The following is an 18079-nucleotide window of genomic DNA, read 5'->3' as shown; positions in this document are numbered from 1 at the left end:
TGCTATCAAGAATCTGACTCCCTTATAAACCTCTATGCCCTCTACTTCCATCTAGTCCGTTAAGTATGATTATCACTTCTTTTGCACTAGCAGGTAACTTTATGATGATGCGAATTGTATCGGAAGCATCACATTGGTGGAAAATTACACAATCCTTCACCCTTTCGCCAGGTAGTGCCTTGAGTTAACTCTCTTTCCATCACCCTTACAGACAGTAAATTTCAAATCCAAAACACTCTGCGTATTGAAGTTTCCTCACATTTTATGTGTGCCTTAGCCATTACTTTAATGCTGAGTCCCTTCATTGATGGTAACGATGCATTCCCCAAAATCAGAAAACTTATTTCATGATGCTGTGAGCTTTTATATCCAATAGTGATTCTGAAGTTACCTGAGTGCACTTTGCTGAAAAATACAAGCCCCTGAGTTAAAGTAGATTCAAGTATTAGACTAAAATGAACGGGCATTTTTTTTAAAGCTTTGACTAACTGGAATTGGAGCAAAGAACGGCGAATCTAAAAATAGACTACAAGAAAATACCGGCCATAAGCTGATTAGATGAGTGTTCATTGCCTCCATCCTAATAAAATAAATATTTCCTCCAGCTGACTCAATTAGGAGATTGACAATGAATGTTCTTATGTAGGCACACGCACATGTTCAGTACATCTGACTTACATTATAACTCCTTCAGCTCTTCGTCTCTGCTGCTACAATCAAGGAAAAGTAGAATAAAAGCAACATAAGCATGGAAAGTGTTTGGATTTACCTTTGATTAACTGAATAGTAGTAAATGCAGTAAATGTATTGCTTTTGGTGAGATTGGTTTCTTTCATACTTGCCACTGCTAGGTAACTTACCTGTAAAATGTTAGGAGATAGGCCCTTGTAATAATTTTATGGTTAATGATATATAGGGATAAATATTAACCCAAGCATGCATCATTTAAAAAAATAGTTAATATTGACAAGATGATTAACCCTCCAATCTCAGTAATATTGAAGAATTCCGGTACATTAGTATCAGGGATTGTCATAAAAGGATTCCAACGTTCCAGGACTTCTGCAAATTAACCTGATGTCTATGGATTTTGATGAGAATCAAACCAAAGTAAATAAATGGTCTGCTGTTCCTAAACCTATTGATATGTTATTTACCTGTTTTAATGTAAAAAAGTGTTTATTCCTCCTGACTAGGGTTTTTTTTTTCTTCTTTCAGCTTTCAGCTCCCTTTTTTTTTCTGGTAGTAGGCATTATTATCCTCTGTTGCTAAGTGTATTCACAGTCTGGGAGTTTGACTGTCCTGACCTATACTCTTTATACTGTGTTGTGGTTGGTCTGGAGTTGTTGTTGTTTTTTATCTTGTGTTTTGGGGCTTGGGGAGGACACTAAGCTTACCTGTCTTTAATTTAGGTGCTTTTTTGTTAAATTCTCTTCCTTTGTAGCATATTGTTATTGTACGCTTAATTTTGCACTGTATTAATGCTCCTCATTGGGATTTGGGGTTTTTTTAATTTGTAAATTGTTTTGAAAACTAATTTAAAAAATGGGGAAAAAAAGTGTTTAAACTCACTTTTGGAGAACCATCTCATTTTTGGCTTAGCAAGGAATGAGTTGCACTTTTGTTCTGATATTTCAATCAGAATCACTTATGATGCAAAGCTTCAGGGAACTGGATACCTTCCAGGTTTGCAAAGCAGTAGAGGAATGTTCATGTGATGAATGCTGAACACAATCATTTTCTTTACTAGTAGCCAAGATATCAGAGTAATACTTCAGAAACAATTTGTCCAGATTGCATCATGAGGCAGAATCTGTACCTTCTCCACGATTCATGCCCCTAAGAGAGGTAACAAGGGCAACGTCAGGAAGTGGAATTATGTTGAGGGAAGTTACAATGTACAAATGTTATGCTAGAGTTTACATTCCTTGATTATAGGGGTACATTTTCGATTTCATACTTTGATCTTTACAGCTAGTATTGAGGTCAACAATCCATAAAAGAAATTTAAAATATTAATTTTAGTCAGGCAGTGTTGAATTTCTGCACATTGTCTCTGAATCACTTTATCTAAATTATTGTTTCATTGACGCACTGCCATAGTTTGTATGTCAATCTACTTATTTGATCGTAGTGGAATTGTATTTCCATGCCACGTAGTAGGCATTTCAATCTGATTTTTCTACTCATCAAAGTGGAGATTATTTAAATAAAATGTTAGGTTGCAGTAATGTGGCTTGTTTAATTCACAATGGGTGGAGTTAGTTTGTTCAAATCAGCAAGACTAATGATTAACCGTTTTGTATAATACTGGTCTGTTTGTTCTGGTCAGGCAGTACTGTCTCCAGGCTTCCAATGTCCTACTCACACTGGAATGATGAGCTTCATCTAGAGGACACTGACGACTGAACTTTGTTATGAACTGCTAAGTTCCTGAGGGTGGAAAACTTGAAAGAAGATTTTGTAGAGAAATTTCAAAATAAGTTATATGGATCTTTGACATCATCAGAAATTAATTGCAGTCGGCTATTCTGAAAATTGTTTGTAAGCAATTTCTGCTGCACGTCTCTGCCTTGAATTGCTATGTCTTCAAATAAAGAACTCAATGGATTGGATAATTATGGATATGTAGTAAGTATCATTTTATTTAGAGTGAAAACTCAAAAGTTAGTTCCAAAGCAATATGTTCAATTATTCTTTTGTTTGCTATCAAGGTTATTCACATGTTCTGCTTTATTATAGTGTTAGATGAAATTATATTTTCTCCGACCGTTTCATAGTAATTCCATCCCAGATACTAAAGGCAAGAATGCTGTCTAATACATGGCAAATATTTGCCATACTTCTTGACCCTGTCTCTACATTTACAAAATAAAATAGTGAGTTATCTTGTTGTATCTGGTTACTTCAGTCTACTATTCACATGCATGATATCATTGTACAGGGACACAAGATATTTTATTCCTTCTATTTATGCCCGACTGTGGAAATAGTTGAAATATTTAAAAGAGTCCTGTTCTTTACTCACAGGGATGATGACAATTATTATAATTCTGTTGACCATGATTTTATGTCTGCATCTGTCTACAAACTCCCTTTTGTGTCTCCTGTTGCATTTTGCCAAACAGTAGTTTCAGAATTGTTAGTTCTTGAAAACATTGGTAGAAAAATTGGGCTCTGTGGCATCATTCAAGACTAATGATAGATAGATTCATCCCCATGGGGAAATTCAACATTTTTTCCAATGTCCCATACACTTATTGTAGCAAAACTAATTACATACAATACTTAACTCAGTAAAAATATGATATGCATCTAAAATCACCCTCTCAAAAAGCATTAATAATAGCTTTTAAAAAGTTCTTAAGTAGTTTACTTAAATACATTGAGTCCTAACCCTGGCACTTTAACATATCTTACTCCTGGCGGTTGAATTGTAAAGCCGAATGGCATTGGGGAGTATTGATCTCTTCATCCTGTCTGAGGAGCATTACATCGATAGCAACCTGTCGCTGAAACTGCTTCTCTGTCTCTGGATGGTGCTATGTAGAGGATGTTCAGGGTTTTCCATAATTGACCGTAGCCTACTCAGCGCCCTTCGCTCTGCTACCGATGTTATACTCTCCAGTACTTTGCCCACGACAGAGCCCGCCTTCCTTACCAGCTTATTAAGACGTGAGGCGTCCCTCTTCTTAATGCTGCCTCCCCAACACGCCACCACAAAGAAGAGGGCGCTCTCCACAACTGACCTATAGAACATCTTCAGCATCTCACTACAAACATTGAATGACGCCAACCTTCTAAGGAAGTACAGTCGACTCTGTGCCTTCCTGCACAAGGCATCTGTGTTGGCAGTCCAGTCTAGCTTCTCGTCTAACTGTACTCCCAGATACTTGTAGGTCTTAACCTGCTCCACACATTCTCCATTAATGATCACTGGCTCCATATGAGACCTAGATCTCCTAAAGTCCACCACCATCTCCTTGGTCTTGGTGATCCAGGACTATAAATTAAGTCCAGGGATGACCTTTGGAGGGCTATTTTGACAGCAATAAAACAATTCTGATTGAGGTTAGAAACGGAATTGATTTGGTGCAAGATTTTAGCCCAGAAGTTATGAAAAAAAGGCTGCTTTTTAAACCTCTGATGTCTGAATGTTATGAGAAAAATCTAAAACCTGCGCTCTTAATACCCGGCGAAGCTCAGGATCTCCCCCCCCCCCCCCCCCCGAATGCTCCGCGTAAAGTATTTTTGTCTACCTTTGAAGCGAAAAAGTATTTGGAGGAGAACTTCCCTACTGATACAGTTACTACTCTCCATTAAATGAGTGATTCTGATCGTGAAAGATGGTTTTCGATTTCTTAAACCAGGGTTAGTCTCTGGTTATTGGTGTAGGTTTATCCTATACTTCATATTTAAGTTAAAGTGTGTTTTCGTTATATTAATCGCTTTGTCTTATACACTTTAACTACTATACTATATTTTTGTCTATTATTTTTGTTCCCTTGAAGGTACATTTTTAACCTTTCGAAGTGAATTTTTTGTTTAATATCAAGATAATGGTTTTTTTGCAAAGTATTGGTTTAGTTTAAGATGGCGTTATTGTTTCTTTTTTCGTCTTCTTCCTATAATGCATCGCTTATCATAGTTTAAATACTTCTTGATTTGTTTGGGAAATAACCCGATTTATAAACTTTTAGTGATTATATTCCCTTTTTCTTTACAACTCAGCATATTAAGAAGTGTAGTTTTTAGTACTGCGATCATAATTCTTAAAGTTCGGGTGTTTTTTTATATATATATCCTTTAAACACGGAGTGGTCTGCCGCTGATATGGGGGTAGAGTTAGTCTCATTTTTTCTTTTTTCTAGCCATATTTTGGCTTTTTTTCTTTTTCATGTGGGGGTGGGGGTTGGTCTGTTTTCCTTTTTAATTTTTCTCTTATCAATTTGTTTTAGTTTTTTTACTTGGGCTGTCATTGAACTACAAATATGTCTACGATGTCGTCACTTCCGGGTCCGCTCTTTATTTTTGTTCCTCTTCCGGGTGCATGAGTTTATAACATGGTTAACCCTTTATATACCAAAGGGATGACTTTAGAAACATGGCTCAAACCATTAACTTTGTGTCTTGGAATACTAATGGATTAAACCATCCGATTAAACGAAAGAAGATTTTCAAAGTATTCCAAAGACTTAATGCTCATATTATTTTTGTACAAGAAACTCATGTGAGGAAGGAGGACAAATATCACTTTTTTAGATCTTGGCGGGGTCAACAGTATCATTCGAATTCGAATGCCAGAGTTAAGGGAGTTTCAATTTTTATTGACTCCTCTATTGCATTTGTTCAACATGATATCCTTTCGGATCCGAATGGTAGATTTTTGTTAATTACGGGTTTACTCGGTAATAAAAAGGTTGCTATGGTTAATGTTTATGCCCCAAATGTGGATTGTCCTGATTTCTTTAAGTCCTTATTTACTTCTTTACCTAATTTAAATGAATATAAGTTAATAATGGGTGGTGACTTTAATTGTTGTCTAATTCCTTTGATGGACAAATCTACACCTATTCAGACTCTACCCAATAAGTCGGCCACTTGTATTAACTCCTTTTTGACTGATAATGGAGTTTTTGACATTTGGAGATTTCGTCATCCTAATGACAAAGAGTTTTCTTTTTTCTCACATGTTTATCACTCCTATTCGAGATTTGATTATTTTTTTATTGACTCTTGTTTTATTCCATCGGTAATTGGTTGTAATTATGATATTATAGCTATTTCCGACCATGCTCCATTAAAACTTTCTATTAATTTTACGGATACAGCTTTAAGTGCTAGACAATGGCGATTTGACTCTACCTTATTGCAAGAGCCGGACTTTATTAAATTTATGAAGGAACAGATCGATTTCTTCTTTTCAACTAATTCCATGGAGGATATCTCTTGCGGAATACTTTGGGACACTTTTAAAGCGTATATACATGGACAGATTATCTCTTATTCTGCTGGTCTGAGAAAACGCATTAAGAAGGAAACTCTTTTATTGGTTGATAAAATTAAAGAGATTGACAAGAAATATTCGACTACTCCTAGCAAGGAGCTTTACAAACAAAGGGTTGAACTTCAAATGGAACATAGTTTATTACTTACATCTCCGATTGAAAATCAATTAATGAAAACCAGATCTGATTTTTATATACATAGTGATAAATCGGGTAAACTGTTAGCTAGTCAGCTGAAGAATGTTTCAGTTAAACGGCAAATCACTATGGTTCGTCAGCAGAACGGGGATTTGACAGTTAACCATGATGAGATAAATAAGTTTTTTCAAGACTTTTATACCTCCCTGTACCAATCTGAATTCCTTCAGGATCATAATACCATGTGTGATTTTCTTGGGAATTTGAATTTTCCAAAACTATCATCTGATGATCTTTCAGTAATAGATACTCCATTTACGGATGCAGAAATTAAAGGGGTCATTTCCTCAATGAATTCTGGGAAAGCACCAGGTCCAGATGGGTACACAGTAGAATTTTTTAAATGTTTTTCTTCTACTCTATCTCCTTGGCTATGCAAGGTTTTTGAAGAAGCAATTAGATTGGGGAATTTGCCTCAATCTTTTTATAGAGCTTCCATTTCCTTAATACTGAAGAAAGATAAAGACCCTACTGATTGTGCATCTTATAGACCAATATCTTTATTGAATGTGGATTCTAAGATTTTTTCCAAGTTACTGGCTTCCAGGCTGGAGAAGGTACTACCCCAAATTATTTCAGAAGACCAAACCGGTTTTATTAAAAATCGCTATTCTTTTTTTAATGTTAGGAGATTATTGAATATTGTTTATACTCCTTCACACAATACTTCAGAATGTGTTATTTCATTAGATGCGGAGAAAGCATTTGATAGAGTTGAATGGCCTTACTTATTTTATGTGCTGGAGAAGTTTAACTTCAGTCCGACCTTTATTTCTTGGATTAAACTGATATATCAAACTCCAGTAGCCTCGGTGTTTACTAATAATCAAAGATCTCCATTTTTTCGTTTATTTCGGGGCACTAGACAAGGTTGTCCTCTTAGTCCATTACTATTTAACATCGCTTTGGAACCTTTGGCAATTGCCATCAGAGAATCACAGGATATTTTGGGTATTAATCGTGGAACAGATATTCATAAGGTATCTTTATACGCAGATGATTTATTATTATTCATCTCTAACCCTGAGAAATCTATTCCAGCAGTCTTATCATTGTTGGCTCAATTTAGTGAGTTTTCTGGGTATAAGTTAAATCTTAATAAGAGTGAATTGTTTCCTTTGAATAGACAGGTCCCAAACTATGGTATTTTACCGTTTAAATTAGTTAAAGACTCTTTTACTTACTTAGGGATTAAAATTACAAAAAACCATAAAGAATTATTTAGGTTTAATTTTCTACCCTTAATTGATCAGATTAAAGGCTTGTTTACTAAGTGGTCACCATTATCTTTGTCTCTGATAGGTAGGATTAATGCTATTAAGATGGTTATTTTACCTAAATTTTTATATATTTTTCAAGCGGTACCAATTTTTATTCCGAAATCCTTTTTTACTAATGTTGATTCAAAAATTTCCTCATATATATGGCAGAATAAAAATCCCAGGTTAGGTAAAATATACTTACAGAAGACAAGGAAGGATGGTGGGTTGGCATTACCCAATTTCAGATTTTACTATTGGGCAGTTAATATTAGATATTTGATATGTTGGTTGAAAGAATGGGATGGTCCTTTTGGCCCTCATTGGGTGAGTTTAGAAACTAAATCGGTATCTGCTTATGCTCTGAGTTCTATTTTAGGGACATCTCTCCCTTTTGCTCTTTCTAAATTGCCGAATCGAATCGACAACCCGATAGTTAAATATACCTTACGTATATGGTTTCAATTTCGGAAATTTTTCGGGTTGACTCAATTCGTGTTAAATAGTCCTATTGTATCTAATTGTTTTTTCCACCCCTCAATTATAGATCAAGCTTTTTTGGCTTGGAAAACTAAGGGATTATTAAGATTTTCTGACTTATTTTTGGACAACTGTTTTATGTCTTTTGAGCAATTAGTAAATAAATATAATTTGCCTAGATTTCATTTTTTTAGATACTTACAGGTTAGGCATTTTTTAAGTACGGCACTTCCTTCATTCCCAAATTTTGTGTCTTCAGATATTTTGGAGAGTTTGTTTGAATTAAACCCTTTTCAAAAAGGGCTTATATCAAAACTTTATAATATAATTATGAAGATACGTTCAGTGCCCTTTGATAAGACCAAAAATGATTGGGAAAGAGAGCTTAATCTTATTATTCCTATTGAGAATTGGGATAGAATTCTTCAATTAGTTAATACATCATCTATATGTGCCAAACATTCATTAATACAATTTAAGGTTGTACATAGGGCCCATATGTCCAAGGATAAATTAGCTCATTTTTATTCTCATATAAACCCTATTTGTGATAGATGTCAATCAGAAATCACGTCTTTAACTCATATGTTTTGGTCATGTCTGATTTTGGAAAAATATTGGAAAGATATTTTTGATATTATTTCGGCGGTACTGAACATTGATTTACAACCCCATCCTATTACCGCAATTTTTGGTTTACCGATGATGGGCTCACTTCACTTATCTCCTTCTGCCTGTCGAATGATTGCTTTTCTCACTTTGATGGCTAGAAGATCTATTTTGTTGAATTGGAAGGAAATTAATCCTCCCACGGTATTTCATTGGCTTTCTCAAACTATGTTATGTCTAAATTTAGAAAAAATTAGAAGTGCTGTATTTGATACTTCTATTAAATTTGAAAAGATATGGAGACCATTTATTCAATATTTTCATATGATGTAATGGCCCTGTGACAGGCTTATTGGTTTTTTCAGCTTTAATCGTATGTATGTTGAGAGGATCGGAGTTGACGACATTGATGTTTATGTATGCTTGTGAGATATTATGAACAGCCCTTTTTTTTTCTTCTTTTTTTTTTAGTTTTTTTAGTTTTTTCTTCCTTTTTTGTTTTTTTTCTTAGATATTAGATTAGTAGATTAGTTAACTTTCATATATAGATTTATATATTTTTTTCTCTTTTTTTTATATTATATATTATGGAATATCTAGACTTACCTTGTTCATATATATACTATATGGTTTATGTTTGGGAAAGCTTACTTATACTGTATTCATTGTTTATGTATTCCTTCATGTGTAATGGGAGTTTATATGTTTGTAATCCATTATTAATATTTTAATTGTATTTTGTTCATAATATTTTTAATACTAATAAAAAGATTAAAAGAGAAACGGAATTGAATGCATGTCAGCACTGGCAGGGTTTGCAGGCCATTACTTCCTGCACAACAAAACCTAACATCGTAATTAGCAGCGATGTTTCACTCGCAGATGAATTCAAAGCCTTTCATTCATGCTTTGAAAGGGAGAATAAAACTACACCTGTGTGAATCCCTGCAGCAACTGGTGACCCTTGATCTCTGTCCCAGAAGCTGATTTCGGAACACTCACCAGTTCACCAGGCATCCTGGCCCTGGTGGTGTGTCTGGTTGGGCTCTGAAAACTGGCAGGAGTGCTCAAGGAGATCTTCAATCTCTTACTAATGCAGTCATTGGTAACCCTTGCATCAAAAGGGCGACAATCATACCAGTATCCAAGAAGAGCGGTGTGAGCTGCGTCTATGACTATCACCCAGTTGAACTCACATTGACTGTGATGAAGTGCTTTGAGAGGTTGGTCATGGCCAGAATCAACTCCTGCCTAAGCAAGGATCTGGATCCACTGCAATTTGCCCATCACCACAATAGGTCTACAGTGGATGCAATCTCACTGACTCTCTACTCAGTCTTGGATCACCTGGTCAACAGCAGTATCTACAAAGTTGTACATCAGGCTGCTGCTTATTGATAATAGCTCAGTGTTCAACATAATCATTCCCTCATTTCTAATCAACAAGCTCCAAAATGTGGGCTTCTGTACCTCACTCTGCGACTGGATCCTTGTCTTCCACACTGGGAGACCACAGTCAGTGTGGACTGGAAATATTGTCTTCTCTTTGCTAACAATCAGCACTGGCACACCTCAAGGACATGTGCTTAGCCCACTGTTCTACTCTCTTTACGCCCACAACTGTATGGCTAGGCGCAGCTCAAATACCATCTATAAATTTGCCGATGACGCAACTATTGGCAGAATTTCAGATGGTGATGAGGAGGAAGACCGAGGAATTGACTGTGGACTTCAGGAAGGGGAAGTTGGAGGAGCACACACTAGTCCTCATCGAGGGATCAATAGTGGAAGTAGTGAGCAGTTTCAAGTTTCTGGGTGTCAACATCCCTGAGGACCTACCCTGAGCCGAGTATATTGATACAACTACCAAGAAGGCATGACAGTGACTATATTTCATTAAGAGTTTGAGGAGTCTTGGTATGTCACCAGACACTTGCAAATTTCTACAGATGAACCGTGGAGAGCATTCTAACTGGTTGCATCACCATCTGGTACGGAGGGGCCACTGCACCGTATCGGAAAAAGCTGCAGAAAGTTGTAAACTCAGCCAGTTCCATCATGGACACTAGCCTCTCCAGCATCGAGGACACCTTCAAGAGGTGATGCCTCATAAAAGCGACATGGCCTCTTCTCATCGCTGTCACCAAGGAGGAGGTACGGGAGCCTGAAGGCACACACCCAACATCTCAGGAATAACATTGTCCTGACGATGTGTCTCAGCCTGAAACGTCGACCGTACTTTCTTCCATAGATGCTGCCTGACCTGCTGACTTCCTCCAGCATTTTGTGTGTGTTAATAACAATTTCCCCTCTGCCATTAGATTTCTGAATGGCCAATGAACCCATGAACACTACTGCACTATTTTCACCTCTCTTTTTGCACTATTTATTTAATTTGATTTTTATATATACTGCTTATTGTAATTTATAGTGTTTATTATTATGTATTGCAATGTACTACTGCCACAAACAACTAATTTCATGACATATGCCTGTGATGTTACATCTGATTCCGATTCTGGCCAATATTTAAATGCAACAGGTCCAAGTTTTGTTTAAGTTTCCTAAACAAATGGCACACTTTTACTTTTAGCACAATTTTCATTCTCTCCAAATTAGTGAGGACAGTAGCTCATCCATTGATAATGCACTCAGGAAGTATGCAGAAGAGGCAGATTGTGATGTCAGCCCATGCAGAAAGGTAATTTAATGCTTTGATGGTAGACTGGACCAGGATACTTCAGTAAATGTGTTAAGTATGCATAGGTATCCCACTGTTTAGGAACAGGAAACCCCCAGCCAGACATCCCACCTCTGTCTCAATTACTTGGGGGTTTATTTGGATGGGTTGAATACAGAACTGATTGCTAGGTGCTAGATGTGGGAGCAGGAGGAACTATCTTCCTTTAATCCCTTATACAGGGAACAGCAGACAGAGTCATCATGGAAAATCTTACAGGTGATGTAAGGAGCAACTCACAGTATCCACAAATTCTGAGATACGAAGTTACCGTTTCCTCATCGTCCAGCTTTTATTCTACAGTGTCCACTGCAACAGGTCATTAAGGTTTCTTCAAACATCCAATATCTACTACCCAGCATTAAGGCAGCAAGTGCAATAACTATACCTGACTTTTAGTCTGGAGATTGGTTTAATTAGTTAATGCCAGTTTTTCATGTACAAGTTACATATAAATTGATTTAACTTTAAGTGGATTTCCCTAATTATAATATTCAGGTGAAAAGGACTAGGACAGGACAGGACATTCCCACATGCATGTGCTATTCTCCATGGCTGGGCGCTCACTTAATGATATCACTATTGACTCTCACTGAGATAAGCTAGAGCTCAAAAGTATGTCCTACACCCATTGTGGGCCTGTCACAGAACAACCAGAGTATAGTTTCATAGGTCTTTTCATTATGTAAAAGCTGATAACACAAGGAAGTTTGATTGAGTAGCTCCAGGACTTATTCCAGGCTGTTCAAAGACCTTGCAAGGCTTACAGTGATTTACAATGGGCAGTGATTGTTTGTTGAAGAAGTTAGCTGATGATATATCATTCCACGAAAACCTCAGTGGTGAGAGCATCAGCAATATCTATTAACAGCCTTTCTCTCTTGCGTCTCAATATCACCAAGACCAAGGAGATGGTGGTGGACTTTAGGAGATCTAGGCCCCATATGGAGCCAGTGATCATTAATGGAGAACGTGTGGAGCAGGTTAAGACCTACAAGTATCTGGGAGTACAGTTAGACGAGAAGCTTGACTGGACTGCCAACACAGATGCCTTGTGCAGGAAGGCACAGAGTCGAATGTACTTCCTAAGAAAGTTGGCGTCATTCAATGTCTGTAGTGAGATGCTGAAGATGTTCTATAGGTCAGTTGTGGAGAGCGCCCTCTTCTTTGTGGTGGCGTGTTGGGGAGGAAGCATTAAGAAGAGGGACGCCTCACGTCTTAATAAGCTGGTAAGGAAGGCGGGCTCTGTCGTGGGCAAAGTACTGGAGAGTTTAACATCGGTAGCTGAGCGAAGGGCGCTGAGTAGGCTACGGTCAATTATGGATAACTCTGAACATCCTCTACATAGCACCATCCAGAGACAGAGAAGCAGTTTCAGTGACAGGTTACTATCGATGCAATGCTCCTCAGACAGGATGAAGAGATCAATACTCCCCAATGCCATTAGGCTTTACAATTCTACCGCCAGGACTTAAGAACTTTTTAAAAGCTATTATTAATGCTTTTTGAGACGGTGATTTAGATGCATATCATATTTTTTTACTGAGTTAAGTATTGTATGTAATTAGTTTTGCTACAACAAGTGTATGGGACATTGGAAAAAAAGTTGAATTTCCCCATGGGGATGAATAAAGTATCTATCTATCTATCTATCTAATGAATCATAATTGGTTTATAACAATCCCAGCAGCTGCCACACCACTCTTGGCACAGGATCTGATCCCTAATACCAAGTGTTCTGTCCAACAGAGTTCCTCCAGCATTTTCTGTGTTCCTCCAGTAGTTTTCTTTTTGTCAGACTAGTGAACATTGCACATTGTGTGATGCAGTGCACTCACAATGGGGACGCATTTCAACAGTACTAATATGTTCAGGATCGTTAATAGTGCAATAAGCAAGAACCTTAACAGTTGGGTCTAAAAATCTAACAACCTAGTGCCGTTTCATTTTCACCATCTTGCACATGGGTGTTGATGTTGTATCTTTATGTTGCAGTGTTACGCTGCTTATCTGTAGCTAAACTGCTGAGTCTGTACTCTGAGTCCACACGGAGGAGCCACAAGTAACTCTTGCCCTAGACCGGTAGACAGGAGTCTGCTGTCCAGGCAATTGAAGGGCTAAACTATGGTTGGTGCTTGCAGTTTTGTAAGAGAACGATGAGGACAAAAAGGAGGAGGAGAAGTTTCTCTTACATTTTGAAGGAGCAGTCCGGGATTGGTGGTTTGTGATGTGTCACCTGAAAGTCCGTGGTGGGACCTGCATTGGTGTCCACATGAGAAGGGACATTAATTCACCAGGCAACCACCCAGGGGACTGCGCTGATCATAGTGTGATATTTTATAGAGATGTAGAGCACCAATACACAGAAACAGCCCTTTTCTACCTAGTCCCACCTACCCACACCCAGACCATACCTTCAATATCCCTCTCATCAATTCAAATGCTGTATCTGAACCTGTATCTGCCACTTCTACTGGCAGCTTGTTCCACACTTTCATCACCCTCTGAATGAAGAAGTCATCCCACTCCACCACCCCCCCCCCCCACCCCCAGTTCACAAGATCACAAGACAAAGGAGCAGAAGTAGCCCATTCGGCCCATCGAGTCTGCTCCGCCACTCCACCATGAACTAAACTATTCTCCCGTCTAGTTCCAATTTCCAGCTTTTTTCCCATATCCCTTATACCCTGACTAATTAAATACCTATCAATCTCCTCCTTAAACACCCTCAATGATCGGGCCTCTACAGCTGTATGTGGCAACAAATTCCATAAATCCACGACCCTCTGACTAAAAAAATCTCTCCTCATCTCTGTTTTAAATGGGTAACCTCTAATTCTAAGACCGTGGCCTCTTGTCCTGGACTCACCCACCAAGGGAAACAGCCTTTCCACGTCTACTCATTCTCATTCCACATGAGAAGAATGATCCCTTCTCATTCTTCTATACTCTAATGAATACAATCGAAGAGCCGACAAATGCTCCTCATATGTTAGCCCCTGCATTCCAGGAATCATCCTTGTAAATCTTCTCTGAACTCTCTCCAACATCATTACATCCCTTCTAAGATAAGGGGCCCAAAACTGCACACAGTATTCCAAATGAGGTCTCACCAGTGCCCCTTAGAGCCTCATCAACACCTCCTTACTCTTATACTCTATTTCTCTTGGAATGAATGCCAACATAGCATTCACTTCCCTCACTGCCGATCCAACCTTTAGGGTATCCTGCACAAGGACCCCCAAGTCCCTTTGCACTTCTGATTTTTGAAATTTCTCCCCATCTAAATAATAATCTGCCCGATTATTTCTTCTTCCAAAATGTACAACCGTACATTTCTCAACATTGTATCTCATCTGCCATTTCTCTGCCCACTCTCCTAAGCTGACTAAGTCTCTCTGCAACCTTTCCATTTCTTCAACAATTTTTGCTCCTCCACCTATCTTGGTGTCATCTGCAAACTTAGCCACAAAACCATTTAATCCATAATCTAAATCATCGATATACAGTGTAAAAAGAAGCAACCCCAACACCGACCCCTGTGGAACATCACTAGTAACCGGCAACCAACCAGAATAGGATCCCTTTATTCCCACCCTTTGCTTTCTGCCTATCAGTCAAAGCTCCACCCATTCCAATATCTTTCCTGTAATTCCATGGGCTCTCATCTTATTAAGTAGCCTCCTATGCGACACCTTATCGAAGGTCTTTTGAAAATTCAAATACACAACATCCACAGCCTCTCCCTTGTCAATCTTATTTGAGATTACCTCAAAAAATTCCAGTAGGTTGGTGAGGTAGGATCTTCCCTTCATGAAACCATGCTGGCTTGGGCCTATCTTGTCATGCACCTTGAGATATTTCATAACCTCGTCCTTGAGGATTGACTCCAATAACTTCCCAACTACCGATGTCAGACTAATAGGTCTGTAATTTTCTTTTTGCTGCCTCCTTCCTTTCTTAAACAGCGGAACTACATTTGCAATTTTCCAGTCCTCCGGAACCATGCCAGAGTCTATTGATTCCTGGAAGATCATTTCCAATACCTCCACAATCTCCAAAGCCACCTCCTTCAGAATGCATGGGTGCACCTCATCCGGTCCGGGAGACTTATCTATCCTTAGTCCATTTAGCTTTCCAAGCACTTTCTCTCTGGTAATCTTGACTGTACCTAATTCCATTCCTTGAGACCTCTGGCTATCAGATATGTTGCTAATGTCTTCCACTGTGACGACTGATGCAAAATACTCATTTAGTTCCTCTGTCATCTCTTTGTTACCCATTATAATTTCTCCAGCATCATTTTCAATCAGTCCTATATCTACCCGTGTCACTCTTTCACTCTTCATATATTTAAAAAAACTCTTAGTATCCTTTTTTATGTTAATTGCCAACTTCCTTTCATAATTCATCTTTCCTTTCCAATGACTTTCTTAGTTTCCTTCTGTAAGTTTTTAAAAGTCGTCCAGGCCTCAGTCTTCCCACTAATTTTTGCTTCCTTGTACGTCGTCTCTTTTGCTTTTATTTTAGCCATAACCTCTCTTGTTAGCCACATTTGCACCATTTTTCCATTCATGATTTTCTTCTTTCTTGAAATATATTTTTCCTGCACTTTCCTTATTTCTTGTAGGAATTTCATCCAATTCTGCTCTACCATCTATCTTTCTTTTCCAATCAACTTGGGCCAGTTCCTCTCTCATACCACTGTAATTTCCTTTGTTCCACTGAAATGTTGATACACCTGATACCAGCTTCTCCTTTTCAAATTTGAAACTGAATTCAATCATATTATGATCACTACTTCCAAGGGGTTCCATTACCTCTAGCTCCCTAATCGCCTCAGGTTCATTACACAGCACCCAATCCAAAACAGCCGACCCCCTGGTGGGTTTATGGACAAGCTGCTCCAAAAAGCCACCCCGTAGGCATTCTACAAACTCCCTTTCCTGAGATCCAGTACCTTCCTGACTTTCCCAATCCACTTTCATATTAAAATCCCTCATTATTATTTTGACATTTTCCTTCTGACCTGCTTTTTCTATTTCCAGCTCTAACTTGTAGTCCACATCCCAGCTGCTGTTTGGAGGGTTCCCCTTAAATATTTCAACTTTCACCCTAGACTTATAACCTCTAGTTCTAGTCTCACTTAACTTCAGGGGAGAAAACCTGCATGTATTTACCCTATCTATACCCCTGATAATTTTCTATACCTCTCTAAGATCTCTCCTGATTCTCTTACGCTCCAATGAATAAAGTCCTAACCTCTTCAACTGTTTCCTATAACTCAGGTCCTGAAGTCCTTGCAGCATCCTTGTAAAATTTCTCTGAACACTTTCAAGCTTATTGATAACTTTTCTGTAGGCAGGTGACTAGACTGCCCACAATACTCCAAATTTGGCCTCACCAATGTCTTAGATAGCTTCAACAAACCAGCTCTGTATTCAGTGTTTTGATTTATGAAGGCCAATGTGCCAAAAGCTCTCTTCATGATCCTGTGTACTTGTGACATTTCTTTCAGGAATTATTGATCTGTATTCCCAGATGACTTGTTATACCGCACTCGTCAGTGCCCTACCGCTCACCATATAAGTCCTACCCTGGTTTGTCATGCCAAAGTGCAACACCTCACACTTGTCTGTATTAAATTCCATCTGCCATTTCTCAGCCCATTTTTCCAAATGGTCTAGATCCTGCTTAAACTCTAATAGCCTTCCTCGCTGTTCACTACACCCCCAAGCTTCTTGTCATCCAGTTGATCCAGTTTGCTACATTATCATCAAAATCATTAATATAGATGGTAAACGACAGTGAACCCAGCACTGATCCCTGTAGCACATGGGCCTTCACTCAAAGAGATAACCATATACAACCACCCAGTCTTTTCATGCTAAGATAATGCTGAGTCCAATTACCGTAACTACTTCATCCTGAATGTCAAGAGACTGAACCTCTGGACCCAGCCTTCCATGTGGAACTTGTTAAAAGCCTTGCTAAAGTCCATGAAGACAACACCCATCGTATTTTCTTCATTAAATTTCATCATAATCTCCTCAAAAATCTCCATAACATTGGTCAAGAAAGATCTCCAACCACACCTTACTCCTTTAATGCCAACAAAGATCATGAGGAAATGTTGGAGATGGATTGGGCACGTGATGAGCAGAGAGACCAACTCCATCATTAAGACAGCATTTCACTGGACCCTGGAAGGCTGGGGGAAATGCAGGAGACCAAAGACAATGGTGCCATACTGTAGAAGCAGAAATGAGAATCCTGAACCACACCTGGGGCACAATAGAGAGGATGGCCAGGGACAGACAGAGATGGAGGACCTTCATTGCTTCCCTAAATGCCAGTGGTGGAATGGGGCAAAAGAATGAGTTAATGCATTTCTGGGTTAAGGCTGATTTATACTTGTGTGTCGCATCAACGCCGTAGGTAACGTGTACCCTATGCCGTACCAATGCTGTACCCTACGTCGTAGGGTGACGTGCACCTCCCCAAAAAAATTACTCACGTGTCATGGTGACGCAGACTGCAACAACTGTGATTGGTCCGCTTGGTAGCATTGCATTTCCTCCTACGCATTTCCAGTTGCTTCTTCTCCGCCTTGTCTGTACACCGATGTGTAACAGATGAACCAAATCGTCAAATCTACCTGCCGACATGCGAAAATGTTTGAAATGCTTTTCCTTGTCCATGTCTCTCATGAAGAAACTCAACACTGTGGTATAGAAACCCCACCACCAACTTGCGTTTTGGCGCACACCAACGCATGCTCGCTA

The 18079-nt window shown here is 38.6% G+C and overlaps 1 protein-coding gene across 1 annotated transcript in view; it reads left to right on the top strand.

Annotated features, from left to right (window-relative positions):
• The first annotated feature begins 1070 nt into the window (after positions 1-1070).
• The window catches only part of slc23a4 (solute carrier family 23 member 4), a 73649-nt gene continuing 56640 nt past the window's right edge, over positions 1071-18079 (top strand). Inside the window, exons 1-2 of the mRNA XM_073057698.1 lie at positions 1071-1110; positions 2333-2631. Coding sequence (XP_072913799.1) covers positions 2584-2631 — 48 coding nt within the window. The 5' untranslated portion in view covers positions 1071-1110; positions 2333-2583. The remainder of the gene's footprint in view (positions 1111-2332; positions 2632-18079) is intronic.

The sequence above is a fragment of the Hemitrygon akajei genome, chromosome 10 (genome assembly GCF_048418815.1).
Source record: "Hemitrygon akajei chromosome 10, sHemAka1.3, whole genome shotgun sequence".
Taxonomy (NCBI): domain Eukaryota; kingdom Metazoa; phylum Chordata; class Chondrichthyes; order Myliobatiformes; family Dasyatidae; genus Hemitrygon; species Hemitrygon akajei.
The sequence above is the reverse complement of the archived record's forward strand: the minus strand, read 5'-3'. Positions and strand labels throughout refer to the sequence as shown.